This window comes from Puma concolor, chromosome C1, assembly GCF_028749965.1.
Source record: "Puma concolor isolate L17-30 chromosome C1, mPumCon1.1.hap2, whole genome shotgun sequence".
In the NCBI taxonomy this organism is placed as follows: Eukaryota; Metazoa; Chordata; class Mammalia; order Carnivora; family Felidae; genus Puma; species Puma concolor.
In genome coordinates, this window is record NC_141674.1 from 117,724,956 (window position 1) to 117,748,433 (window position 23,478).

General features: G+C 46.7%; 1 protein-coding gene across 35 annotated transcripts in view; it reads left to right on the top strand.

The window, feature by feature from the left end:
- Positions 1 to 23,478, top strand: part of CLASP1 (cytoplasmic linker associated protein 1) — a 275,809-nt gene that overhangs the window by 231,348 nt on the left and 20,983 nt on the right. For 23 of the 35 annotated variants that reach the window (XM_086718350.1, XM_086718353.1, XM_086718377.1 and 20 more), the window contains 7 exons: positions 50 to 193; positions 678 to 784; positions 4,775 to 4,891; positions 9,322 to 9,472; positions 13,510 to 13,756; positions 16,194 to 16,384; positions 18,147 to 18,275. In XM_086718350.1, the coding sequence (XP_086574476.1) occupies positions 50 to 193; positions 678 to 784; positions 4,775 to 4,891; positions 9,322 to 9,472; positions 13,510 to 13,756; positions 16,194 to 16,384; positions 18,147 to 18,275 (1,086 nt within the window). The remainder of the gene's footprint in view (positions 1 to 49; positions 194 to 677; positions 785 to 4,774; positions 4,892 to 9,321; positions 9,473 to 13,509; positions 13,757 to 16,193; positions 16,385 to 18,146; positions 18,276 to 23,478) is intronic. The other 12 variants (XM_086718362.1, XM_086718363.1, XM_086718384.1 and 9 more) reach the window with 1 other exon arrangement.

A 23,478-nucleotide genomic window follows, 5' to 3' on the forward strand; every position in this document is an offset into this window, starting at 1 on the left:
AGAATATGCTGTTGTCCGTTACATAATGAATCACATCTTCTTTTTCCAGGCAGCACAAATTGTGCTGATCTCTCTGTTTGAATTGAACACTCCCGAATTTACCATGTTACTTGGTGCCTTGCCAAAAACCTTCCAGGATGGTGCCACCAAACTCCTGCATAACCACCTCAAGAACTCTAGTAACACCAGTGTGGTGAGTGCCTCAGTCACGACTGGTGCCTCTGTACTGACCGTGACCTCTGCGAGTCCCTTGTCTAGACTTGCTCTGATAGAATGGCCAGCTTTCTTGTTCTCTTTCAGTAAACTGTGGGTGTCTGGAGGGTGGGGGTGTGTCTGGCCCCTGCAATAGTCCCAACGAATGAGCGAACCTAGTGTTTAAGCATACCCTTTTTCTTAAGTGAGATTGTTCAATCCATTAAATTTTTACTTGGTCACTTAGCCCTTTGTTCACTGAATTACTTATGTTTTTCATGCTATAAAGATGGAAGGACTCAATTGTGTGTGTGACTCTGGCACAGGTGACATCAGACGGTTCAACTTGAGGAACCCCTGCGTGACAGCTATCCGTTTGGGGTGTATCTGCACTTAAAATTGACCTTATCATTCTTTAAAAAAAAAAAAAAAAAAAAGTTACCCCGATTGTGCAAGTATTTATCTTCATTCTGCTTTCACCCCAGGGCTCTCCGAGCAATACAATTGGCCGGACTCCCTCCCGACACACCAGCAGCAGGACCAGCCCCCTGACCTCACCCACCAACTGTTCCCACGGGGGCCTGTCTCCCAGGTAATGCCATTTCCCCAAAAGTGAGGAAACCACCCCAATGTCTGTCTACCCCATTCCTAGGTTTTTAGACCAAGCTTAACACCAAAAAATGGATGGGTATCAGGAGATCATGGGGTCTAGTAGTCTGTATAATCTTGGGCAAAGCAGTTGACTTCTATGGCAAAATGGCCAATTTGTGCTGAATGTTCTTGGAGATTCTTCCAGCTCTAAGCACTCCCTAGTAACTTAAAGATTTTAAGGCTAAAAGCCACATTTAGTACTGTTTCACGTAGAAACGATTTAGAAATTCATCACCTATTTTGTAAGTGGTAGGAGTGCCTTATGGTATTTGTCATCTAAATAAATCCCTTGTAGTCCCACACAAGGCCTAGGGTAGTTTTCCAAACCAGCAGTCAGTCATTCCAGGCATAGTTGCTGTAATTACAGGCTCACGTTTGAAGCAGACTCCTGCTCCAGAGAGGTATTTAGAACCCGAGAACTGAAATTAGATCATTGTTTTCAGACTTTGTTGGGACCGTGCAAGCATTGGTCTTACAGACTCTGAGTCAGTGGCTTTAAATAAGAAAAATGCCTTGTCCCAGCATCTGTAGACTTCTCCATCTGGCCAGAGCCTGTGGAAGTCTCTGCATGGTGACTTTAGTGACCCCCCCACCCCCCCACCCCCGGTGTGTGTTGGAGCCTTCCATGGCCTCACACTGAGTAGTGGCCGTAGAGACCAGACTTGACAGTGCCCAGACGTGTGAGGGTCGTACGTACATGCTGTATTTGTCTCCAAGAAGGCCACATCTTTGAGGTCTCTGGGCACAAGGATCAGGGGCTGTGTCTTCAGGGTTGCCGACACCAGGATGACAAGAAGATACTGCAAGTACATGCCATCTTCCCTTCAAGGGTTGCCTCTTTAGTAGGAGAATATTACAAGTGCCTTTAAATTTAGATTTTGAATGATCAAGAGTCTCCCCAAATCTTCTGTCATGACCAATGAAGTCCTCTTGAGTTTCTCAAGTTGTCATCTAAGTATTTGGAGCATACCAAATTTGTATTTTTCTCTTGGTGACACAAAGTATTTTGTATACTTACAGTATCCTACCATTTGTATTGCCCTACTTATAATCTCTCTAAATGCCCCTGGTGCCATGTTTAGGTAGAATGAAGAATGATGTCACGTCTCCAAGTTTGGTCTGTGTTGTCATGATTTTGGCAGGCTGTTACGATCAGACAATTGAGATCAGAAGTGAGTGAAAATACGTCTGAATTTCCCCAGGTGTCACTGAAGCTCCACTATTTTTTTTTCTTTTTCTACGTTAACATCTGTATCTTAAGCATATGGCTAGTCTTAAATGACCAGGGTCTGGTGTTAATGGTAAAATCAGAGTTCTCTTTCTTGGGGCAGCGGAGTGGGGAGGGTTTTATGGAAAACTTGTATTCTCTGTAAATTGTTTCTTTTGTCTAGAAGTAATACTTCACCATTAATTGGGAAATCTGCTCTTCCATAATACATGATTCATACTCCTTACCTTTTATTTCATTATTAGGGTGGCACATTCCTTAGGTAATAAGCAAAAGGTAAAATGCAAGTTAAGTATTTTATTATTATATGTGCTACTAGTCTAAGTAAAGGATCAGTGGCGGCTGCTAGCATAATCCAGCAGAGCTAAGAATTGGCTGGGTGTTAATCTTCATGGATCCCCAAATTATTAAAAATTTAATTTATTTTTCCAGCTCACCATTTATTTTTAATTGGTCTGGTCATAATTTTTATTGTCAGGATTGCAGATCAGTGGAAGGGATTAATTTTCAGTATTAATATCATTTTCAAGATTAAGGCCAGTAGTGGCATAAATGTTTTCTTGTCAACAAATTCCTCTTTAGGGAATTATTTAGTTGTGTGGTTTCTTTATTTTTTAAAAGAATGTGCCCTCCGTCAGTGCGTACCTAGCTAGATGGCCTTAGCCAATTTGAACTCACAACCAAAACTGTCCAGAAGTGGGAAAAAAGGCTTCCTGTCATATCACTGGAAATACTCAAATAGGCCTCATACTTTCACCAGGAAAATTATAAAAGAAATGAACTCTTGCATTAAATAGGAGAATGGACGAGGTTACCCCATTCCTAGGGGGGCGATAGACAAGTTCCACCACACATAATCCCAGAGTTTTCTGAGCAGTGCTCTTGAGGCATTTATTTTCTGTGACCTGCAGTTCTTTTGAATCATCTTAACCATAAAATGTTAGCTTTGTTATTCTTACAGGAAAAAGTCATTACCAATTACTGCTTTTTAATCGAAATTTTTTGTATCAAAACAAACCATAGTATCTTTTTTTAGTCCCAAAATTCTAATGCTCAGATCATGGTGTGTTATTAGCAAATACTCTAAAATGATGAAAAAATCTAATTTGATAGTTACAGAAAAATTGCTAACGAGGAAGTTGTTTTTGCAATAGTATTAGAGAAGCCGGAGCTAACACTAAACCTTGGTGAAACATTCCATTAATTGTTTTTTTGTGTGAGGGAAGAATTACTCCTTACCCGTAGCTAGTAAACAAATACTGCTGGGTATTTGAAGAGATTTGTAATCTGGAGTTTTGTCTTTAAACACATCCGTATATTTTAGCTCATTTTACCCAGTGTGATTTGTGTTAAATGAAAAACCGAGTTGCAAGGGGCTTCAGAAATCACAGGACATCCATTCCTTTTGAGATGAGAAAACGGATGGCCTTCCTCGCCTTGGTCTGCTGAACGTTCTTGACAAACGTGGTGTAGAGCAGAATGACACTAATAACAGAGCATCCCCTCTGTTACCTCCAGCAATAAAGGGTAATTTTAGGTGGATTTTACAGCCATTGCATCAGAGGATCAACAGTTTCCATAGAAGCCAAGTGGGGATTAACTGGGAAACTCAGCCTTCCGTAAGCTGTGGAGGGGCTGGTGCACCTCTCTGCTTTCCGCTGCACCTGTTAGCAGAACTCCAGGAGACATGGTCACCCGGATTCTTCTTGTACCTCTGCCCCGATTCAGTGTGTGACTTAGAGGTCTGTGGGCCCTCCTATGCTGTGGTGACCTCTCCTCTCTCCACTTACTTGCCTTCCAAAATAAGGCCACAGCTGTCTTTGGTGGAGACTAGCTCTCAGGACTATGATGAATGCCAGCCGCAGGCGGTGCTGCCCCCTGGGGACGTGGTCTCTGATGCCACGACTCCATCCTGGGCCTCAGATCACATTTCCTGCCAGGTCAGCGCACGCCTCTCCCAGTGTGTGTGGCTCTTCTGAATCGCAGCAGCTGTTAGAACTGTCCGTCAGGGCCTCTGCAGACCCAGGCCACTGAGTGACATTCACGAAGTGAAGAGGGCTGCCTGTGTTCTCAGATGCATTTTAATTCTCATAGTAGGTGATGTGAGTAGGGGAATTGTAACCCTCTAGTGGTGCTGTTACTCTTTCAGAAGGAAATTGCTTGTGGTGGCCTCTGAGCTCCCATCTGACTGGATCCTGGCCTCAGGGAGCACCTTGCCCCCTGCTTGAGTGCTCTGGACAGAATGGCACGTTCTCTGAATCTTCCTGCTGTGGTCCCTTGGTTCTCGTTTGAATTAAGGCCCGAAATTCCTTGTCTGGCTCTTTGTAAGACAGTTGGTTGCATTACCCGAAACTGAACATCCGTGCCTATTTGTGTGTAAGTGCTCACAGTGTCCTTCCCCGTGCACACACACACCCCCAGTCTTACCCTTGGAATCTCATGTGATTTAAACATGTAACACACGATCGAGAGGGGAAGGAATAAAGCAGCCTCATCAGGGGCCAAACTGTAAAACAAAATTTGTTCAGTTTTCCTCTGTATGGTGAAGTGTACATTTTGCTGCAGTTAACTCTGACAGAGCCTGGTCAAGGAAGGAGGAGACCGGAAGACATTCAGGATATCGTGTCTTCCTGTCCCCTCTCCCCTCCCCTCCCCGTTGCCTTGTGTTGTCTCTCTCTGATTCTCCTCTTCTGATCACTGCAGTCGGTTATGGGGTTGGAGTGCCGATGGGCTATCGAAGCACCCACCTCCCTTTTCTCAGCCTAACTCCATTCCCACCGCTCCCTCCCACAAGACTCTCAGGCGCTCTTACTCTCCCAGGTAACAAGCTACCTGTTAACCTTGTCCGAGGTGTCACAATATTATTGCTTTTCCAGGGTCGTCTCAGGTCTTGTGGAAAGCCTCTGGCTTAGATGAGCAGGAGTAGAGCCTTGGTGAGAAGTGTGAGCAGGCACATGGTCTCTGGACCCGCATGAGTGCAGCTCCTGCCGCGGCCCAGGGACAGATGACTGTTTCATCAACTGGCCAAATCCGTCAGCACCCACTGTGGCCCAGGCAGAGCTGAGCCCCCCACCCCAAAAGGTGCTGGGACAGTGCCGTGCAGTCGAGGCAGGCGAGAGGGGCACAGTTTCCTTCGTATTCTTCTCAAGCAGACAAGGCATTCCCACCCAGAAGCAAATGAGACCTGCCCTGTCCCAAACCGTACCTGTAGCGCTCGTCCTGCTGTTGATGACGTGGACTGCTTTCTTGCATAAGGTACCCTCACGTGGCGATAGTCTGATCCAGAAGGGGAAGTCAGGAGGTTTTCACTGCTGCATCTCACTGAGGTGCCCTTGCCTCTAGGCAGTGGAGGGGTCAGTATCTAGAAGAAGGAGGTGGGGCTTCCTTCAGATTTAAGACAGATGGTAAATCAGTGGGACAAAGTAGGGCCCATGGATTCCTTTAGTTTACTGCTTGAGAGTCCTTTAGGTGCTTATTATAAAGGTCCAAAGATCAGAGGACCCCTTCCGTTGAAGCCTATAACTGCATGAGCAGAGCATAGGGCAGTTCAGCCATCTTTGTGCTGTGCAAAATGAGTTTCTGCCCTCTGATAGGATGGGGTAAAAACAAAACAGAAAAAGGTCTGCTACTTCTGAATGCTTCACAGATAGCTTTTGCACAGAAGCTTTACATTTCTACTTTTGGGTCCTCAGCACAATGAAGCTGTACATATGAACAAGTCCGCTGTGTCGGGTTTTAACAACACCTTTCTTTGGAAACTCTTATAGGTCTAAGAGTAGCTTCCCAAGTGTTCAGAGTATCCTATAATGACTGTTACTAGATACGCAAGGTTAGGGAAAGGGCACAGCAACAACGTGACCACTGCTGTGGTCAATGTTAATGAAGCGTGTTGCTTTACTTCCTTTTTTAAAAAAAAGATGAGCCAGGCCTCGAAGTAGAAGTCCCATTTATGACTGTCTTCCAGTACACTGACCTGTGTGCCCTAATGGGCACTAAACTTCACCCCCAGCCACTCTCAAGACCCCATTTCCAGAATCATCCTTCACACATACACAGTAACACAGCTGATGCTAATAAATACCCATTAACTTTTGTTGGCCATCGGAGGGAGAGAGCATTGACAAGAGACTTTTACATTTAGAAAAACCTGTCCGTTACATAAAAATAAGAGGAAACCTTTGTCTCTTTGCTCTCTGTCAAAACTGTGTTGATGGCATAACACGGAATGATTATCCTAATTCCATACCTAGAATCTTAGTGTCCTTCCCACTGCAGACATATTTTCCCTACAAAATGACAAAAGAGGAAAATCTGAGAAAGCAACCTTCCTGCCTCTGGTGTCTCTGTTCTTGGAGACCTGACCTCACCCATCTCCCCACCCTTGATATGGACCCTTTACAACAGGGCAGGTCCAGAGCTCTATTCTGCCCCAGTGTTGGGTGGCATGGCCTGACCTTAGGCCAGTGAATATTGACCCATTGAGCAACTCTTCCTAATCTGAAGAATTCTAAGGAAACCCTCTGGGGTCTAATCGCAGTGTTTACAGAAGACCGGGAGCTGGCCTGTAACTAAAGGATTACGTCTCTGAGCTAGGGGGCAGGTGGCAGACTAGGGTCTACCTAAGCAAAGCCTCCTCTAAGAAAGCCACTGCGTCCCTCTTGCTGTGCTCTCTTATGTTCTGCTGGCCGGGACCACGGTATCTGGGATTCCCCGATGACAGCTTTCGTGGGAATTTCCTTTTTCCCTACAAAATGAGGGCTCGTAGCCATCGATTCGGAAAAAAACAAATGCCAAAACATGAACTAGCGAAGAAAGTAACGTTATCTGGTTCGTGTTGGAGAAAAGCAATGCCGTCTCTCACCTGCCGCTCACAGTTTTAGCTTCGTACCAAGGAGATACTTCAAACCTCAAGTCTAAAAGAAGTGTCACCCCGGATTGCAGCCGGTCATGCACATGTACTCCTCACTATTAATTGAAAGTAAGAAGGAGGAGCATTAACTGGCAGAATCCTTTATTTTCTTATTTTGAGACGAGGCTATAAAGTTCTGTGAACGGAAGTGAAATATTTTAAGGCCATTGAGGTTACGAATAATGAGATGAATGAAGTGAAAGCTAATGTTATCTGAAGCGACATACGGAAAATAATATTGTGACATCCCTTAAAAAGCTGAACGTTCCGCCAGACTTGCTCTTGTCCATCTGTCATTCTTTCAGTTGTTTTTTTTTTCCTTTTTTGCATGGGCTATGCTATTATTTTTGGTTGTTGTGATTAAAAGTATTTTAAGGCATCTTTTTTACATCTCGTATACATAATTTTTTGTTTGAGTCATACTCAGTCTTTATATATAAAAAATAGTGTACTGGCCAGATGTATAAATGCCTTTGCTCCCACGGAAGCTGGTATTGTGGTGTTCTAGAAAGGAGGGGCAGGGACCGACCCCCTGTGCTCCTCAGTCACGCTTTCTTCACATTAAAGTGATGTTGCCCCATAGACAGACAACCTTATGAACTTAGCAGGGGTTGACATCTTGAATTCCATTCAGGTTTTTCCTTCCACTTCCCGTCAGTATATACATGGGACTTTAGCTGTTAACATGTTCATTCACATTTCTTTGTGTTTGCTGCCAGAGCCCGTCTTTGAGTTGGCATGTATTTTTGTGAGCTCTCCAAGCACAGTTGGGGTATAGATTTTCTTTCATTCATCAGAAAACAAGAAAGTTCTATCTGGGCGAGTTTTGCAATTTTAGGCAAATAGCTCCCATCTCCAAAGGTGAGTTCAGATGTTATGCCCCAGCAGGACGTGTCCAGCCACAGAAAACACCTGGATGGTTCCAACCGCGAGCCAGTAGAGGTCTGGCTCCTCCCAAGTGAGGACCGTCGACCTCTTATCTTGCTCATCTGCCCAAATCATTAAAGAAGAAAGAAAAGAAAAGGTGGCGAGGGGGGCTTAGTAAATATTATTTGTTTGTAAGCTACAGGAAACAGCCTCTTGTGAGAACGTACAGGGTTGGTTGTGTCGCACGTAGGAAAGGTTCCTGCCAGCGATGGTATAGTTTCAGTTACTTCTTTTGAAGAACGAAAGACTGCATGTCTTTAGTCCTGAATGATGTTGTTGAATGCTCACTTAAACACACCCAAGGATTCTTTGTCCCTAGCAATCCTCAGTGTAGCTCCAAGACTTTGTGGAAGTTCACTTAGACCAACTCATCTGATCTTCTCTTCAAGTTTGTTTGAAACACGTGACACTCAAATGAACACAGTTGTTTTGCCTTTACCCTTGGTTGACTGTTGCTTCATGTTTTGCCTTCTTTATGCTGTGCTTTATCCTGTGCTTTTCTTGGATACTCTCGGTGAGGGACGGCGGGCTATTCTCGGGACCCGCTTCCGGGCACTCTCCGGACCGTGAAAGGCTGCCTGTTGACACCCTATACATGACACCCAAAGGCTACTTGGGATTTTTGCTTAGTTTCTGATTTTGCCCTGCTCAGCCCACTAAAGGAACAATCATTGGCATCACTTTTCTGTAAGGGACGAATGTTTCTTGCTTTTTCAAATACTTCTAGACATCCATCTAGGAACGTGACTCATCTGTATAAGATCTGTTTTTATTGTAAAATGCAAAATGTCAGCACCTTGGAAGAGTTTGATATTCACAGCAAGCTCCTGGGTTAGATGGCACAAGAGAGACTGTCGGGAGCCTTTCGGTAGGGTGGATCTAACTTGGAATCGTTTTTTAACGTAGGGTTTTATTTCACAAGTTTCTAACCCCGGTGAGCATTACCCAGTCTTGTGAGGTCGTTAGCTTTGCCCCTCTGAAACTTGCTTGTGACACTAGCTTTATTTTGAAATGCCCACCCCTCTTACCCGTTTGTACATTTGAGACCAGTAACAACCAGACTCCTTGTTTCCATCTTCAAGATACGAAAGTTATTTTTCCACTTTCATTACCTCGTGCATTGTCACCAGTTGTCACCCTTTGAGTTCTTGCATTCTTGTGGTTATTGCTGTGCCCCCCACCGGGTCTTACCGAGTGCTGATGTGATGTGTTTGGGGCCTGGTTTGACAAGGAACACGTGCAGTTGTCCAGTGGTGGCACTCTAACAGGTGTCTCCTTTTCATTCCAACTCGCCTAAAGACACGAAATTGTAATTATACCTCACTCCATAAACTGTTGGAAGTAATTTATACCCATGCCTCAAATTTATGCGTGTGCTTCAATTTAAGAAATACAATATCTTTTGATCCTTTAGCATGCTGGAATATGATACAGAGAACCTGAACTCTGAAGAAATTTACAGTTCTCTGCGTGGAGTTACAGAAGCCATTGAAAAGTTTAGTTTTCGAAGCCAAGAGGATCTGAACGAGCCAATTAAGCGAGATGGCAAAAAGGACTGTGACATTGTAAGTATCCCCGGGTTAACAGAGAACTGTATTTCGGTGAAGTGAGAACTCTGAGGACTGACCACGTGAACACTGAGCTTCATCATCGTTTGTGTCTTGTAGCTAGAAGAGTATTATCTTAAGAGGCCCGAGGCAACTTTAGAAAATTTTGAGTGACCCCCAGCTCTCTTTGTGAAGATTGTAAACTATCTTGTCCCCCGTTTGCCTTTGTTTATCCTGGACATATTTTTGTTCCTGTGACGTGATGAAAATAGTAGGCCTGAATCAGACAGCAGCGTGGTTCTCTGGGAGCTGTAGTTCCTGCAGAGGCAGGCGGATCCGTGGGGAGTGGTGGTGCGGCGGGAGCGGGCAGGGCTCAGTACTGATGAGTCAGGCTGGGCCGGTCCCGGTGCCCAGAGGTGGTGCTGTCCTCGGAGCCGCGTGAAGCAGGGTTCGAGGGGAGTGTGTGGTCAGATAGGAGGACGGGCCTGGGAGAAAGCAGAGAGGTGGCAGGGGGCATGGCATGAGTTCTCTTTGCGGTGGCTGGTGTGCAGAGAGCGGGCCTGTCGTGTTGGTGGCCAGGTTTGGGGAGGAGGCTGCAAGGGTGGCTCAGGAAGGGTACTCCCTTTCCTGCTGGTGTCTGACTCCACTCGGGAGTCACTGGAGATTTTTAACCAAGGAAGTGGCGTGGTCACACTTAAAATTTTAGGAAACCTGCTGCCCCTCTGAGATGGAGAATGACTCTGGAGGAAGTGGGGTCGGTAAGGCATGAGCTGAAATAACAAGAGTCCGAAGTCTCTGGCTAGAACTGTTAGGTGCTTGTGCCGTTCAGTGAGATCATATCACAGAAGGAGAAAAAATGTGTGTTAACCCCTTTGGAACTTAATGAGTTCAGTTTTGGATGTGTGTGACTTGGGAGACATAGGGAGTATCCAAGCACACATACTCCTTAGGCCTTTGCAGATACCAGTCTGCAGTTCAGGCTGGCCGCTCGGCCCAGAGATGAAACATTGGGAGACGTTGACTGGTTGCCTGATGGTAACTAGAAAGTGAGTGAAATCAACCAAGTAAAGGGTAAGGACAAAATCCTGGGGAGCATCAACACTAAAGGGAAAGACAGAAGAAGAGGACTTGGGAGAAGGGCTACAGGTTATTATTGCATGGGAGACCAGGAGAGTGGGGTATCAGAGAATTTAAGGGAAACTTTGGGAAAGGCCTTGTAGCCAAAGAGGTGATGCTGCAAAGACAGCGACCAGCCAGACGTGAAGGGAAAGGACTCCGCTGGATTTTTTTTATTTTTTTATTTTTTTTACGATCTGCATCAAATATTGTATTTTAGCTGAAAGTATATAAAACACACGTTTATTCACCATTGTTCTGATGTAGAGCCACGACTTCTTCTTGGAGAATGGACCCACGGTTTGGATTTCCATGTTCTTCTTCTCAAATAAACTTTACGCACAGTCCTGGTCTACGGTTTCCAGATCTAGTTTCTTCCAGGAGCCCCATCTGTTTTGTGAGCACCGTTCAGAGCAGAGCTGAGCGTGGAAAGCAGAGTGCAGTGGGTTGAGGACCAGCTTGAGTAACAACCTGGACATTGAGGAGGGATCATTCAGGACCTTTTCCCCGGGGAGACCTGCCCCGTCTGAATGCACATGGGACCAGTTAGGAGAAAAGTGTGGACAATGCCGTGGCAGGGCGTAGGTGATTGGTGGACACGGGTCCTTGAGGACATGGCAGAGGAGGCAGTCTGGGCACTGGTGGCCGTAGCTGGGAAGCAGGGTGGGCTGGGTTGATGTGGGGCCAGGAAGTGGAGGGCATCCCCACTGACCGCTCCCACTTTCTATGGGCAGCAGAAAGAGGCCGACCTGACTCCGGGAGTTCAGCTGTGGTGAGGAGAGTGGAAAAGGGCTTCCAGAACACCTGTGGGGAGCGAGGGGCTCAAATTAGGGAATCCGAAGCCCTGCTAGGAACAATAGAGGCCCTAAGAGAAGGTGGATGCTTTCGTGTGTATTTTTCTATTTCTTTATATATATTTATGCAGCTGTATGCTTGGAGTAGGCTGTAGCATGTTTTTGTTTGTTTTTGATGCAAGTGACATCACGGTGTGCATTCTGTTGAGTGTAGCATGTGAGCACTTTCCCCCCGTCTGCATTCTCCTGTGGGAATTTTTATGGTCAGGTGAGAATTTGTCACATGGATACCACAATCATGTACTCAGTGCCCTATTTTGGAACATTTGAGTGATTTCCGCTTTTTCAAAGCATAAAAATTCTCTGGCGAAGTTGAAAGGGGTGAAACTTGCCGAGTGAAGGTAGCAGGCGAGGCATGGAAGCAGGATTGTCATTGGTGGGATCGGCAGGATGGGGTGCAGGAACCCCCAGGCCAGACAACAGGGTGGGTGACAGGATAGGAGAACATGAGAGGACGAAGTGGAAATTGTTGAACAGGTTCGAAATTCACGATCTTAGCTGCTGATTATCAGAGTGTGAGCGAAGAAGCTGGGCTGGGTGTGAAAATGCATTATGTGTGAAAGACTCGGGAGCCAGTGTACCTCTTTGGTTTGATAAGTGACCCAGTGTAATAAGACAGACCTCCGTAAGGATGAATGTCAGAGCCACTAGGAAGACAGTTCCCCAAAGCAGAGATGAAAACGTTCAACGTGCAGGAGAAAGTCCATCCTTACGGGTGATTACAGAAATGCAGCAAACATACATTTGAGGCTCCACTTTATTTCTAAATTGTTCCGCTTTGTTTCGGGTAGAAAGTAGAATATTTAATGCTTCAGGATATGAGGGAACTAGTGAAATATTGGTGGCATGGGAACTTGATACAGTTGCTTTGGAGCTAAGTAAAATTATATTCGGCATAGGTGATTTTAAGTTTCATATCCTTTATCAAGTAATGTAACTTTTGGCAATCTGTGCTAAATAACAAATGCAGCAAAAGGTAAGAAAAGTATTATGTTACAGTGTAGTTTATTTCAGAGTTGTCTATAATAGCAAAAAATAGAAGCATTAAAAAAAGTAGAAGGGGAATGGTTGAGTAAATCTTACTAGAACACAAGTAGAAATAGTGGTGTGATTAAACAATATGTTATTTTTTTTTAATTTTTTTTTTTTAACGTTTATTTTATTTTTGAGACAGAGAGAGACAGAGCATGAACGGGGGAGAGTCAGAGAGAGAGAGGGAGACACAGAATCCGAAACAGGCTCCAGGCTCTGAGCGGTCAGCACAGAGCCCGACGCGGGGCTCGAACTCACGGACCGCGAGATCATGACCTGAGCCTAAGTCGGCCGCTTAACCGACTGAGCCACCCAGGCACCCCATTAAACAATATGTTATTAAACACTTTATTTACACGGGACATTCTTACACTATGAGAAAAGCAAAATATATGACAGAATATGTGCCGTGATTCCCACTCTGCAAAGTCTGCATGAAGATAAGGACTGGTTTAAATATACAAGTTTAGAAAGTAAGAATTTTTTTTAGGGGCACCTGGGTGGCTCAGTCAGTTAAGCATCCGACTTTGGCTCAGGTCATGATCTCACAGCTTGTGAGTTCGAGCCCCGCATCAGGCTCTGTGCTGACAGCTCAGAGCCCGGAGTCTGCTTCGGATTCTGTGTCTCCCTCTCTCTCTGCCCCTCCCTGACTTGTCCTCTCTCACTCTCTCTCTTTCTCTCTCTCTCTCTCTCTCTCTCTCTCTCTCTCTCTCTCTCTCTCTCCCTTTCTCAAAAATAAATAAAAATTTAAAAAAAAATTTTTTTAAAGAAACATTTAAGTCAAAAGTCATCACCACCTACAAAACAGACTTCAGATGTAAATTAACAGACTTTACATGTAAATTAGCGAGTGGAGAGGGGAAAACATAAGTGTTCAGTTCCCGCTCAGGTAGTTTATGAATTGGATGGTTTACAGATTGAAACCTAGTAACTATCCTTTGGTCAGTGGCCAGATTTCAAGGGAGAAATCTGGCTGTCCCAATACTTCTGAAAATGTAAAGGAAGAGTTTGTTAAAAGTCCTAAAAAGGAACTGACCGTGTGCCGTGCCTCAGGTGTCCCGCGATGGTGGAGTTGCGTCGCCTGCCACGGAGGGCCGGGGAGGCAGTGATGTGGTGGAAGGAGGCAGAACGGCCCTGGACAACAAGACGTCCCTCCTCAACACCCAGCCCCCCCGCGCCTTCCCTGGGCCGCGGGCGCGAGACTACAATCCCTACCCCTACTCGGACACCATCAACGCCTATGACAAGACAGCCCTGAAGGAGGCCGTGTTCGATGATGACATGGAGCAGCTTCGAGATGGTTTGTTCCTCTTTGCTTGACCCCCATCCAACTCCCCCCCCCCCCCGCCCCCCACCATCCAGAAGAGCTTTCTGTGGCTCTCTCTGGGGTGTAGAGGGCAAACACACATGCAGACAGTCCTTCGTTTAGCCACTTACTGAGCCCCCACCATGTGCTTAGGCATGGAAAGCACATCTGTGCACAGAAGCGTGCACAGTCCCTGCTCTCTGGAAGCCAGCAGCCTGGCTTTCGTAGAGCCAGTCACGAAACCAGGAACTACCCGTGACCCAAACTTAGGGCTGCACACTGTGCAGTGAAGGAAGGTCAGCTGTGCCCCTCGGAAGGCTTCCGCGAGGCACAAGGGCCTGAGTGGAGGTCAGAAGCGCGAGGGGAGTAGCAGTTAGCGGGTGGGAGGCAGAGGCACAAGCCATCCCAGCACAGGCTCCGCGTCTGTGTGTCCTCTCCCAGCCCTGAGCTATGGAAGGAGGGCCCGGTAGCACCACTGAGAGCCCCCTGCTTTTCTCTCACACCAGCGTTTTAACCAGGCCTTCCTGGAGCTGCTTTGGTTGACTTCTGTCTCGTAGTTCAGAGAGAGGGGATCTGGCATATACTGAGCTCCTGCATTACCATGTGCTTTCCGCTCAGCTGCTTTCTGTACATACCTAATGAGATAGAAGGGATTATTCCCATTTCACAGGTTAAAAAACTAACATTCAGAAGGGTTAAGTTACTTGCCCCAAATATAACATACTTGGCACGAACAGAACTAGTCTGATGACGTGCTTTGTTTTCTGACACTTGTGTTAAGACCAGTGTCCATTACTGAGTAACCGGTGAGTAAGCGTGCATTGGAATGATGCTGTTTTTGTCTGGAACTTAATTAGTTCTTTTTTCACCTGATCGTCACGTTCACATAATAGTTATTTTTTTTTTTTAATATACGTATATATCTGTTTTGTTTCCAAGCCTTTGTTTTGTTTTTCAGTTTTAAATGAAGAATTAAATCAGAACCCTAAATTAGAACCCTAAACAGGTAGCATTCACTGTGTGTCATGAAGTGTATAGCTTGCTGGGGACAAGGAGGCAAATCAGACAGAGTCCTTGGCCTGAGAGCAACTCATGGCCTGTCCGAGAAAAAAGACCTAACACAATGGCACTGGAAAGAGAGGGCGCCTCGCTAAAGCAGATGCTGGTTTCAGTGGGGACACAAAAGAAGGGGAACTGGGGGGCGCCTGCCTGGCTTAGTTGGCAGAGCACGTGACTCTTACTCTCAGGGCTGTGAGTTCAAGCCCCACAATAGCGATGGGATCCTAAGACAGAAATGAAGTCCTGCAGTCGTTTGAAGGCATGTGCCTAGGTGGTTACTTGCCGTGGGTAGCAACTCCGTAAATTCCCAGGGATTCCCAGTGCCTGTTCACTGGGCCCAAGGCTAATGGCTTGGTGGTTATTATGAATTGCACTTTTTAGGAGTAGTGGGCTGTTTCCTTTTATTGTTCAGACAGTTGACACATCATTTAACTTACCCATTTGTTGGTCTTGTTTAAGATAGAACAGAGATTGGGGTGTTGGTTGTTCCCTATTTACCAACTGCGTAAAAGGCTTCCTAAACTCACTAAATTTATGTAAGGCTTACCAACTGACTAAAAGGCCTAAAGAGAAAAGTGGAAAGGCAGGGGGGAAATGATTGAGTTCTTTAACATTTCACACTTCCTGTGTGTTTGTTCCCTCACACCTTAGAAGCTAAAAAAAAAAAAAAAAAAAGAGTATGAAAATACAGATTTAAGTAGTTCCTAATGACTTGTCTCTGCCTTTTCATCCTTTCTATTGAAAGGAAGTGTTCAGAGTTGAGGTCTCTTAAGTTCATGGGAAGAGAAAGGATAGGTGTTTCATGGCTGAAGCCCTTTTGCTAAGTGGTTTTGGCACGTTGTACAGTCTGTGCATAGACAGTCCACGCACAGGCTCAACACCTTGATTAGTATTTGTTTGCTGTGCTAGTTACTAAGCTCTGGACGTTCGGGGAGGGAAGGAATGTCAGACGGGTCAGTGAGGAGGGCCTGGAGGAAAATGTGCCCGTGTCAGTGGGTGTGACGGCGGGAGGGGACTGTCCAGGGGTGGCCTGACTTGGAGCTGCTGCAGTGGAGATAGATTTGGGGGGAGGAGGACAGTCACGGAGAGACTTTTAGGTGGCTTCTCCTGTTTGTCTGAACTCGAAGGGGGAAAACGACGGTGGGGGAGGGTAAGGATGTTGGTATTGGTACTTGACATCTGTTCCCACATCTCTGTTTTCCTGTTTGGTGAGACGGCCTGCTAAGGGTGTCACGAGCGGGCAGCAGAGAAGGGTGAAGGGCACGGGGCAGGAATGACGGAGGGGGGCTGCCTCTGGGAGCGGAGAGCGGGCGGAGGGCGCGTCCACAGCGCGGGGTCCTCGTGAGGTGACTTTGTCTCGGTGTCTCTCCAGTGCCCGTTGACCATTCTGACTTGGTGGCTGACCTTCTGAAAGAGCTGTCCAACCACAACGAGCGGGTGGAGGAACGGAAAGGCGCCCTGCTGGAGCTGCTCAAAATCACCCGGGAAGACAGCCTGGGCGTCTGGGAGGAGCACTTCAAGACCATTCTGCTCCTGCTGCTGGAGACGCTCGGAGACAAAGACGTGAGGCGCCTTCCTCGTCCTTGCGTTCCCGCCTTCCCGTGTGACAGGCTGTTAAGTCCTGTCGTTCTGGACTTTGGCTTCAGCTTTATTTCTGTACTGTGCCTGCTGTTTACATCAAAACGTTTTCCAAATATTTTCTGAGCACCAGCTAGTGAGGTCATGTTTCTGTCAGAGACGGGCCCCGTTCCTAGCTTATTTATGTGTGTGTTTTCTTCTGTAATTGGGTTTGTAGGAGTTGAGGGAAACTTGTTCCTGCTTCAGGTTACTTTGTTTAACACAGCATTTCTTAAACCTTTGTTAGCATGGAATGGTTTTTTACAATGAGGTTTTTTTCTGTGTGAGTTTTAGGTTCCACGTGTAACTGAGAAATAGAGAAGTTCATTTTTTAAGAGACCCTACTAGATGCTGCCTTCCCTGAAGTTCTGTGTAGATGCAGCCGGCATCTGTGAGCAGCAACAGTGATTTTAACTGGTTAAGCAAGCAGTTCTGGAGCATGGGTTGTTTTCTGTTATATTCTGTATTATTTTTTAAATCAAAAGCCCTCTTTGCCCTGTGACCTTTGAGTGTGACCAACGAGGAATTTGTGCCGTGCCCGGTCCGTAATCCACACCTGGGACCATGTAGATGACTCTTAAAGGGGGGAGTAACCTAGTCAGAGTCCTGCCTTCTCCCAGCTGTGTGCCGGTCCCTTGTGCGCAGACAGCAGCAGATGTTGGGAATTGTCTGAGTGAAACTCTAGAAGTAAAAATCCACCTGTGCACTGGGCTTTGTGGAGGCCGCGGAAACAATGAAGCAGGTGTGATGAAGAACTCAAGGGCAGGACCAGGTGGATTTTGAGGAAGCTCAACACAGCCCACGGTGAAGGTCCCTCTCGGGGTCACGTTGATGGTGACTCTGATGGAAGACGGGTGCACAGGGGGCCGGCGAATGCGGTGGCTCTGATTGCTTTCTGATGCTTCGGGTTAATGGTTTGGCGGAGGGTGGGGACAGACAGAAGTACAGTGATGGAGGAGGGTGGGGACAGACAGAAGTACAGTGATGGAGGACCTACAGTCACTTCCCTTACAGCCTGCTTGGTCAGGCTGTGTTGGGAGATAGTGATCTCACGTAGAGAGCAGGTAGATGGTCCATTAGTGAGCCAATAGCACAGACGAGTGACGAAGAATCAGGATGTAGTTTTTGGCTCAGTTTGGTGTAAACCCCTTTTCTTTTACTGAGATTAGGAGCCCATGTGGAACGGTTTTCCTCCAAACGCACAGCTTGGGCCTCAGACACCTCGAGGTGTGTACACACCACCCGCCCCCGTGATCTCATCACACAGAAGGTCGGGAGTAAAGACAGGTCTGTGGCTATCTTACAGGCCGTGTTGATGAAGTGGTTAGATGCTTGTTACCTGTTCTTTACCAAAGGGTAATTTGCATACCGACATCTCAGAAAACGTGGAAATCCTCCAGGAGATTGATAATGAACTTAGATGTATCACCCTCATTCGGTCTCATTTGGTCCTCTTTTGGCTCATTCCAGAAACCTTCCTCAGGTCTTAGGTGCTGGGTCCTGGGAATGTCAGCATAGGCATAGCACCCGCCTCATGGGACTGGCTGTCTCAGCCTGTGCCACGCTTGCAATGTGACCTGCGTTGGGTGCCAGCAAGACGCCAGGGGAGCCCAGGGCTGGGTGCCTGGCCTTGCTGGGTGCTTCTGGCTAGTATGTTCAGTGAAGCACTGTGTTGTTTGCTGATGTCTTCCTTTCCTCTTATACTCAGCATTCCATCCGAGCACTAGCATTGAGAGTTCTGCGGGAAATTCTGAGAAACCAGCCCGCAAGATTTAAGAACTATGCCGAGCTGACGATTATGAAGACTCTGGAAGCCCACAAAGACTCCCATAAGGAGGTAAGCCGGCCTCTGGCCCAGGAGTGCCGAGCAGATGGGCCTGGGGGTGCAGTGAGGGTGTGGGGAGAGAGGGGTGTGGATCAGTGTGCAGCCTGACTAGGAGTCGCTCCCTTTGGGGGGCATCTTGGGGGGGGGGGGCTCAGTCAGTTAAGTGTCTGCTTCTTGCTCAGGTCGTGATCTCACAGTTCGTGAGTTCGAGCCCCACGTCGGGCTCCCTGCTGTCAGCATGGAGCCTGCTTGGGATTCTCTCTGTGCGCCTCCCCTGCTCTCTCTCTTTTGCTCTCTCTCTCTCAAAAATAAATAAGTAAGCTTAAAAAAAAAAAAAAAAAAAAAGTGAAACAAAAAAAGAGTCGCTCCCTTGGAGCTCGGCCCAGGCCGTGGTTCAGGGTGACAGTCCCAGTGCTGGTGTGGCGGCTGAGCCCAGGTGCCATTCAGGGCCTGGTGCCACTTGGTAGGTTCCTGACTCCCACGTGTACAGCGGGCCTGACCTGTCCTCAGGGATTTCCTGGTCGGTGGTTCCCAATTGCTGTGGTCAGAAGGAGGGGGCTGCCGTTTTCCTGGTGGCATTCGGCACCTGCCAGACTGTTGTTGGGAGATCGAGGTTGGCTCGAGAGACAGATGTGCAAGTGCTGGAACCCACGCTTCCTTGCTCCACGACCTTGGACAGGTTCTTTCAGCTTCTGTGTCTCAGTGTGCTTGTGGGTAAGGTGGAGGAGGACGTTGTCACAGTTTCTTGTGAGAACTGAATGACATGGCCAGTGACGACAGGGTGCTACATATACCTGTCGGTCTTCCTCCCTCCCCTCCCCTCTCAGTGTGCCCCTCTCTGCAAGTTCAGGATGAAGGGAGGCAGCCATGTCCTGCCTCTCCTCGCTCCTGAACGTGTAGAATGCTAACAACTGTCCTGGCACCTCAGACGCCTACTGGAGAGTTGGAAAAATGTGTTTCTGTGCCCCGCACACTTACGACCGGCCCTGATTGGACCCGCAGTAAGTCCAGCCGGTTGCTCGTTGCCTTGTCCAGCCCCTGGGGCTCACCAGTCCTTCGAGTGCCTAGAGACCTACAGAGAACAGTGAAATACAGATGGTTTCAGTAACGCCTTTCCAATCAAAAGCCCTGTGGGAAATTGGACTGTATACTTAGAGCATTAGAAAACCTCGATGGATTGGACCCCAAGTGAGAATAACCTGCTTAGTTGAGTCTCATGGCTCACACGTGATTCTCACGGGCACACTCGTGGATTAAGGGAACGGCAAGAATATGTCAACAAAAAGAATCTGGACCCCAAATTGTGCTGTTTCTCTGTTTAGCAGCTTATGTGGCTGCCCAGCGGTGACAGGTTTGATCTCCTGAAACCCGCACCACAATTGCAGGCTCAACAAGGGTAGGGGTCTCGCGCTCTGTCTAGGCATCTCCACCTGATGGGCCTGGCACAACACGGGTTCATAAAGTGATAGATACATTTTTGTTTGTTTGTTTTTTTTTTACATTTATTCATTTTTGAGACACAGAGCACAAGTGGAGGAGGGACAGAGAAGGGAGACACAGAATCCGAAGCAGGCTCCAGGCTCCAGGCTCCCAGCTGTCAGCACAGAGCCCAATGCGGGGCTCAAACCCATAAACCGCAAGATCATGACCCGAGCTGAAGTCGGACGCCCAACCGACTGAGCCACCCAGGCGCCCTAAGTGATAGATACGTTTTTAACCTGTTGACGCTTCAGAAATCTGGCTTCGTCGTGTGCTAGTACAAATCACTCATGTTTGAACAGAACACTTTCCTGTTACAATAACTCCTGTAAAGTGTGAGGACCCGTGAGCTAACATAGCCAACGCCATTATTCCTGAGTGAGGGAAGAGGGTCCAGAACATGCTGTCATTTGTCAGGTGATGCATGGCAGGTATTGGCAGAACCAGTATGTGAAGCAGGTTTTGTGTCTCTTGGGGCAAGTGGCCTGGCCTGTGCTGACCTTTTTCTCTTCTTTTTTAAACCCTAATAGCCTCTTCTTAAATACCTGACCAAAAACCGAAGTAAAACTGTTCTCTTGGAAGCACCTGATGTTGTTTCCTCTGGAGAGGACCTACTTAGAATGTGGCATCGAGGTGACACTAAGCCCTCCATAGTGTGTGGCGCTTACTGACTATCCCCTTGGAGGATATCTGTGTTTAAAGCTGGCATCCTGATCTTAAACTGTGAAACTTTGCCAGTGGACCCTAAGAAGTACAGCTGAGCAGAATTAAATAGTCCGTTTCTTACTGAGCTGTCTTCTTGAGGGATCTTGTTTCTTTGGGGTGTTTTTCCTCCTGCAAAATGAGAAATTCAGTAGAGAAAGTTCTTTGGCGTGAACTCTTTTAAATTGCCTGAGGGACAGAAGCAGAAAATACCTGTTGCTTAAAGTAAGCTTAGCAGCCCTTAGTTGTCCTGTGGCATCCCTGTGACCCAGGGTCTCCTCACTGCCGTCACTGATCACCTGACCAAGCAGGTGGGGAAAACATCCTGTTCCCAGTAAAGGAGTGCCTTTATTGGCAGGCCTGCCCTGCTTTGCATACTTTGATACTCACCTTGAGTGCCCTTGTATTTTCCTTGTGAAACTTCACTCTGTCACTTGGCCAGAAGCTCCCAGCCTTGGGCACTTGTGTATATTTAGGATTATGTATGGTTTCTTTGTCTGTCTTTTCTTTTGAAATTCTTCTAGTCTTTCTCTTATTTTACCCAAACTGTCTCCATCCATCATTCCCTTTTTTGTTTGTTTGTTTGTTTGTTTGTTTGTTTTTTAGGGCAGAATAGTTAGACGCACATCAAGTTCGTGCTGTGGCCATCTTGTTGGCATAGAATATTGCACATGGTAGTTCTCTAGTGTTATGTTTTTTTTGTCACTACATTCAGACATGGTTCTGACATTTCTTGGGAAGGATCTAAAATGTTTCTAAACCCAGTGACTGAGTCAGTCATGCAGAAGCAGAGTCTACTCTCCTAGCTAATTGGTACTTCCAAAGCGTGTTCATTCCATTGAGCTTTCCTGGAACTTCCCTCCCTTAGGAAGCTCGTTGGTTTTGTATTCACAGACAGAACCCAGGCTTCGGCAGGACACAACAGGCTGACACAAGGCTGCTCTGGGAACTTAGCCCCAGATGTCCTTCCTTGCCCGCTGGGGCAGAGGCCGCACTATGGTGCACACGGGCAGTGGCTCTGGGACTGTAGCAGTGAAGGACAAGTTACTGAAATGCCATTTCTAGAAGTTGAAATTTGTCATAAAAGCTCTCAGGGGAGATGAATATCTCATCCTTTAAGCCACGGTCTGTGTTCTCAGGGTCTTTTAAAAGGAACCGTGCATGCAAAACATGTTTGTTACACATTGGAAACATACCAGGCAGTAGATCTCGCTCAGGCGTCCCTCATCTTAAGCCAACACAGATTTAGTAAGCACCATAGAGGATTTGGATACCAATTTAGAGTTTCTATTGAAGAAGTTGGTGTTTGTCAGCTAAGACATGGTTTCATATTCCTTATTTGAATAAGTACATCTCCTTCATTATCTGACTCCTCCTTTTTTTTTTTTTAGTGTTGTATTATAGTTTTATTTTTTTAATATGAAGTTAATTGTCAAATTGGTTTCCATACAACACCCAGTGCTCATCCCAAAAGGTGCCCTCCTCAATACCCATCACCCACCCCCCATCAACCCTCAGTTTGTTCTCAGTCTGACTCCTTTTTATCTGTTTAGTAAATAAACATTGCTACAGAGTTTCAGTGTCTCCTTAATGAAGTCACCACGGTTTACAGTAGTGTTAGCTTATAGCAAGCATCTTAAAAAGGGCTGAGGACTTGTTAGTGACCTTCAGAAATCTGAAGCCCATTTTCTGTTTTAAAAGAAAACTCCATTCATTTAACTCTTCTCCTCTTAGAATTGGCAATCCGTTTGTTAGGACTGGCGCAGAATCTCTCCTTCATCGATGAGGAGGGGATTTCATAAGAGAATCCATGGTACGAATAAGATTCTAGGATCAGCATGGGGTGTGACTCCTGAGGCAGAAAACCTGATTTTCAGTCCACTGTGTGTGCTGTCCAGCTGTGTTGTTGGGTCTCATCACCTCTGGGTGAGCCTGTTATAAAGCTTGACTGTCGTGAGACTCAAATACAGGACAGGGTGGAAAAAGACAAGAGAGAGAAAGAGTGTGCGTGTGAGCACGTAAGCTGGGAAGGGGCAGAAGGAGAGAGAGAGAGAGAGCGAGGGAGTGTGTAAGCTGGGCAGGGACAGAGGGGGAGAGAGAGAGAATCCCAAGCAAGCTCTGAGCTCAGCTGGGAGCCTGATGCGGGGGCTTGATTGCAAGACCCAAGATGCTGAACCAGCTAAGCCACCCAGGTGCCCCTGTCATTGAAACTTTTTGATCATTGGGTGTAGCTTTTTCTAAACTTGGCCACATTAGTGAGTATTCAGTTGTATTTGTCTGTGAAAAGAAGGAAATGTCAGCATCATTTTGTGTCCCATACTGACTCACCAGATGTTTCTTCATCTGGGTGTTTGAGGCATCACAGTGCAGCCTCGGGCAGTTTGGGGAAGTTGGATTCTTATGAAACAACCATTGTTGGTCTTTGGGGGCTGTATTTTAAATCATAGAAAGTTAATTTTACGTTCTAAGACTGTAACGAATTACAAGTAGAGCTACACCAAATTATTTTAAACAATAAAAGAGGAGGTTTCGGGCGCTTGTTTTCTGACTTGGGCTTCGCCCTGCTGGCGTGGTGTGTTCTCTACAGTCATTTTGACAAGCGTCCTGGCCAGAGAAGAGCAGTGGTGTGTCGGGGAGGACGTTGGATTTTAGCAAGCTGATAATTCTCCTTCACATACCAATTAAAACCATTGTCTGACCACGACTTAGCCAGCCCCGCTGTGCTCTGGAATGGTCCTTAGAAGCCTCCTGGGGCAGTGACCACCCGCATATCAGTGGTTCTGGAGGACAGCGTGTTATGTGAACCTGGAGAAATTACTTCACCCCCTCCCGGACCTTGGTTTCTCTTATCTCTTACCCCAGGGAATGGACTGAGTGGTTATCTGTGTCTCATCCAGCGTCAAGGTACTAGAAGTTGCTATTAAGTAACAAACCTACCTTCACAGGTCCTAAGTATCCAGTTTTCCCTGAGCCCACCCAATCTTGGGAGGTGGCTAGGAACCCTATTTCCTTTGCAAGTTCTTGCTCTTTTTCA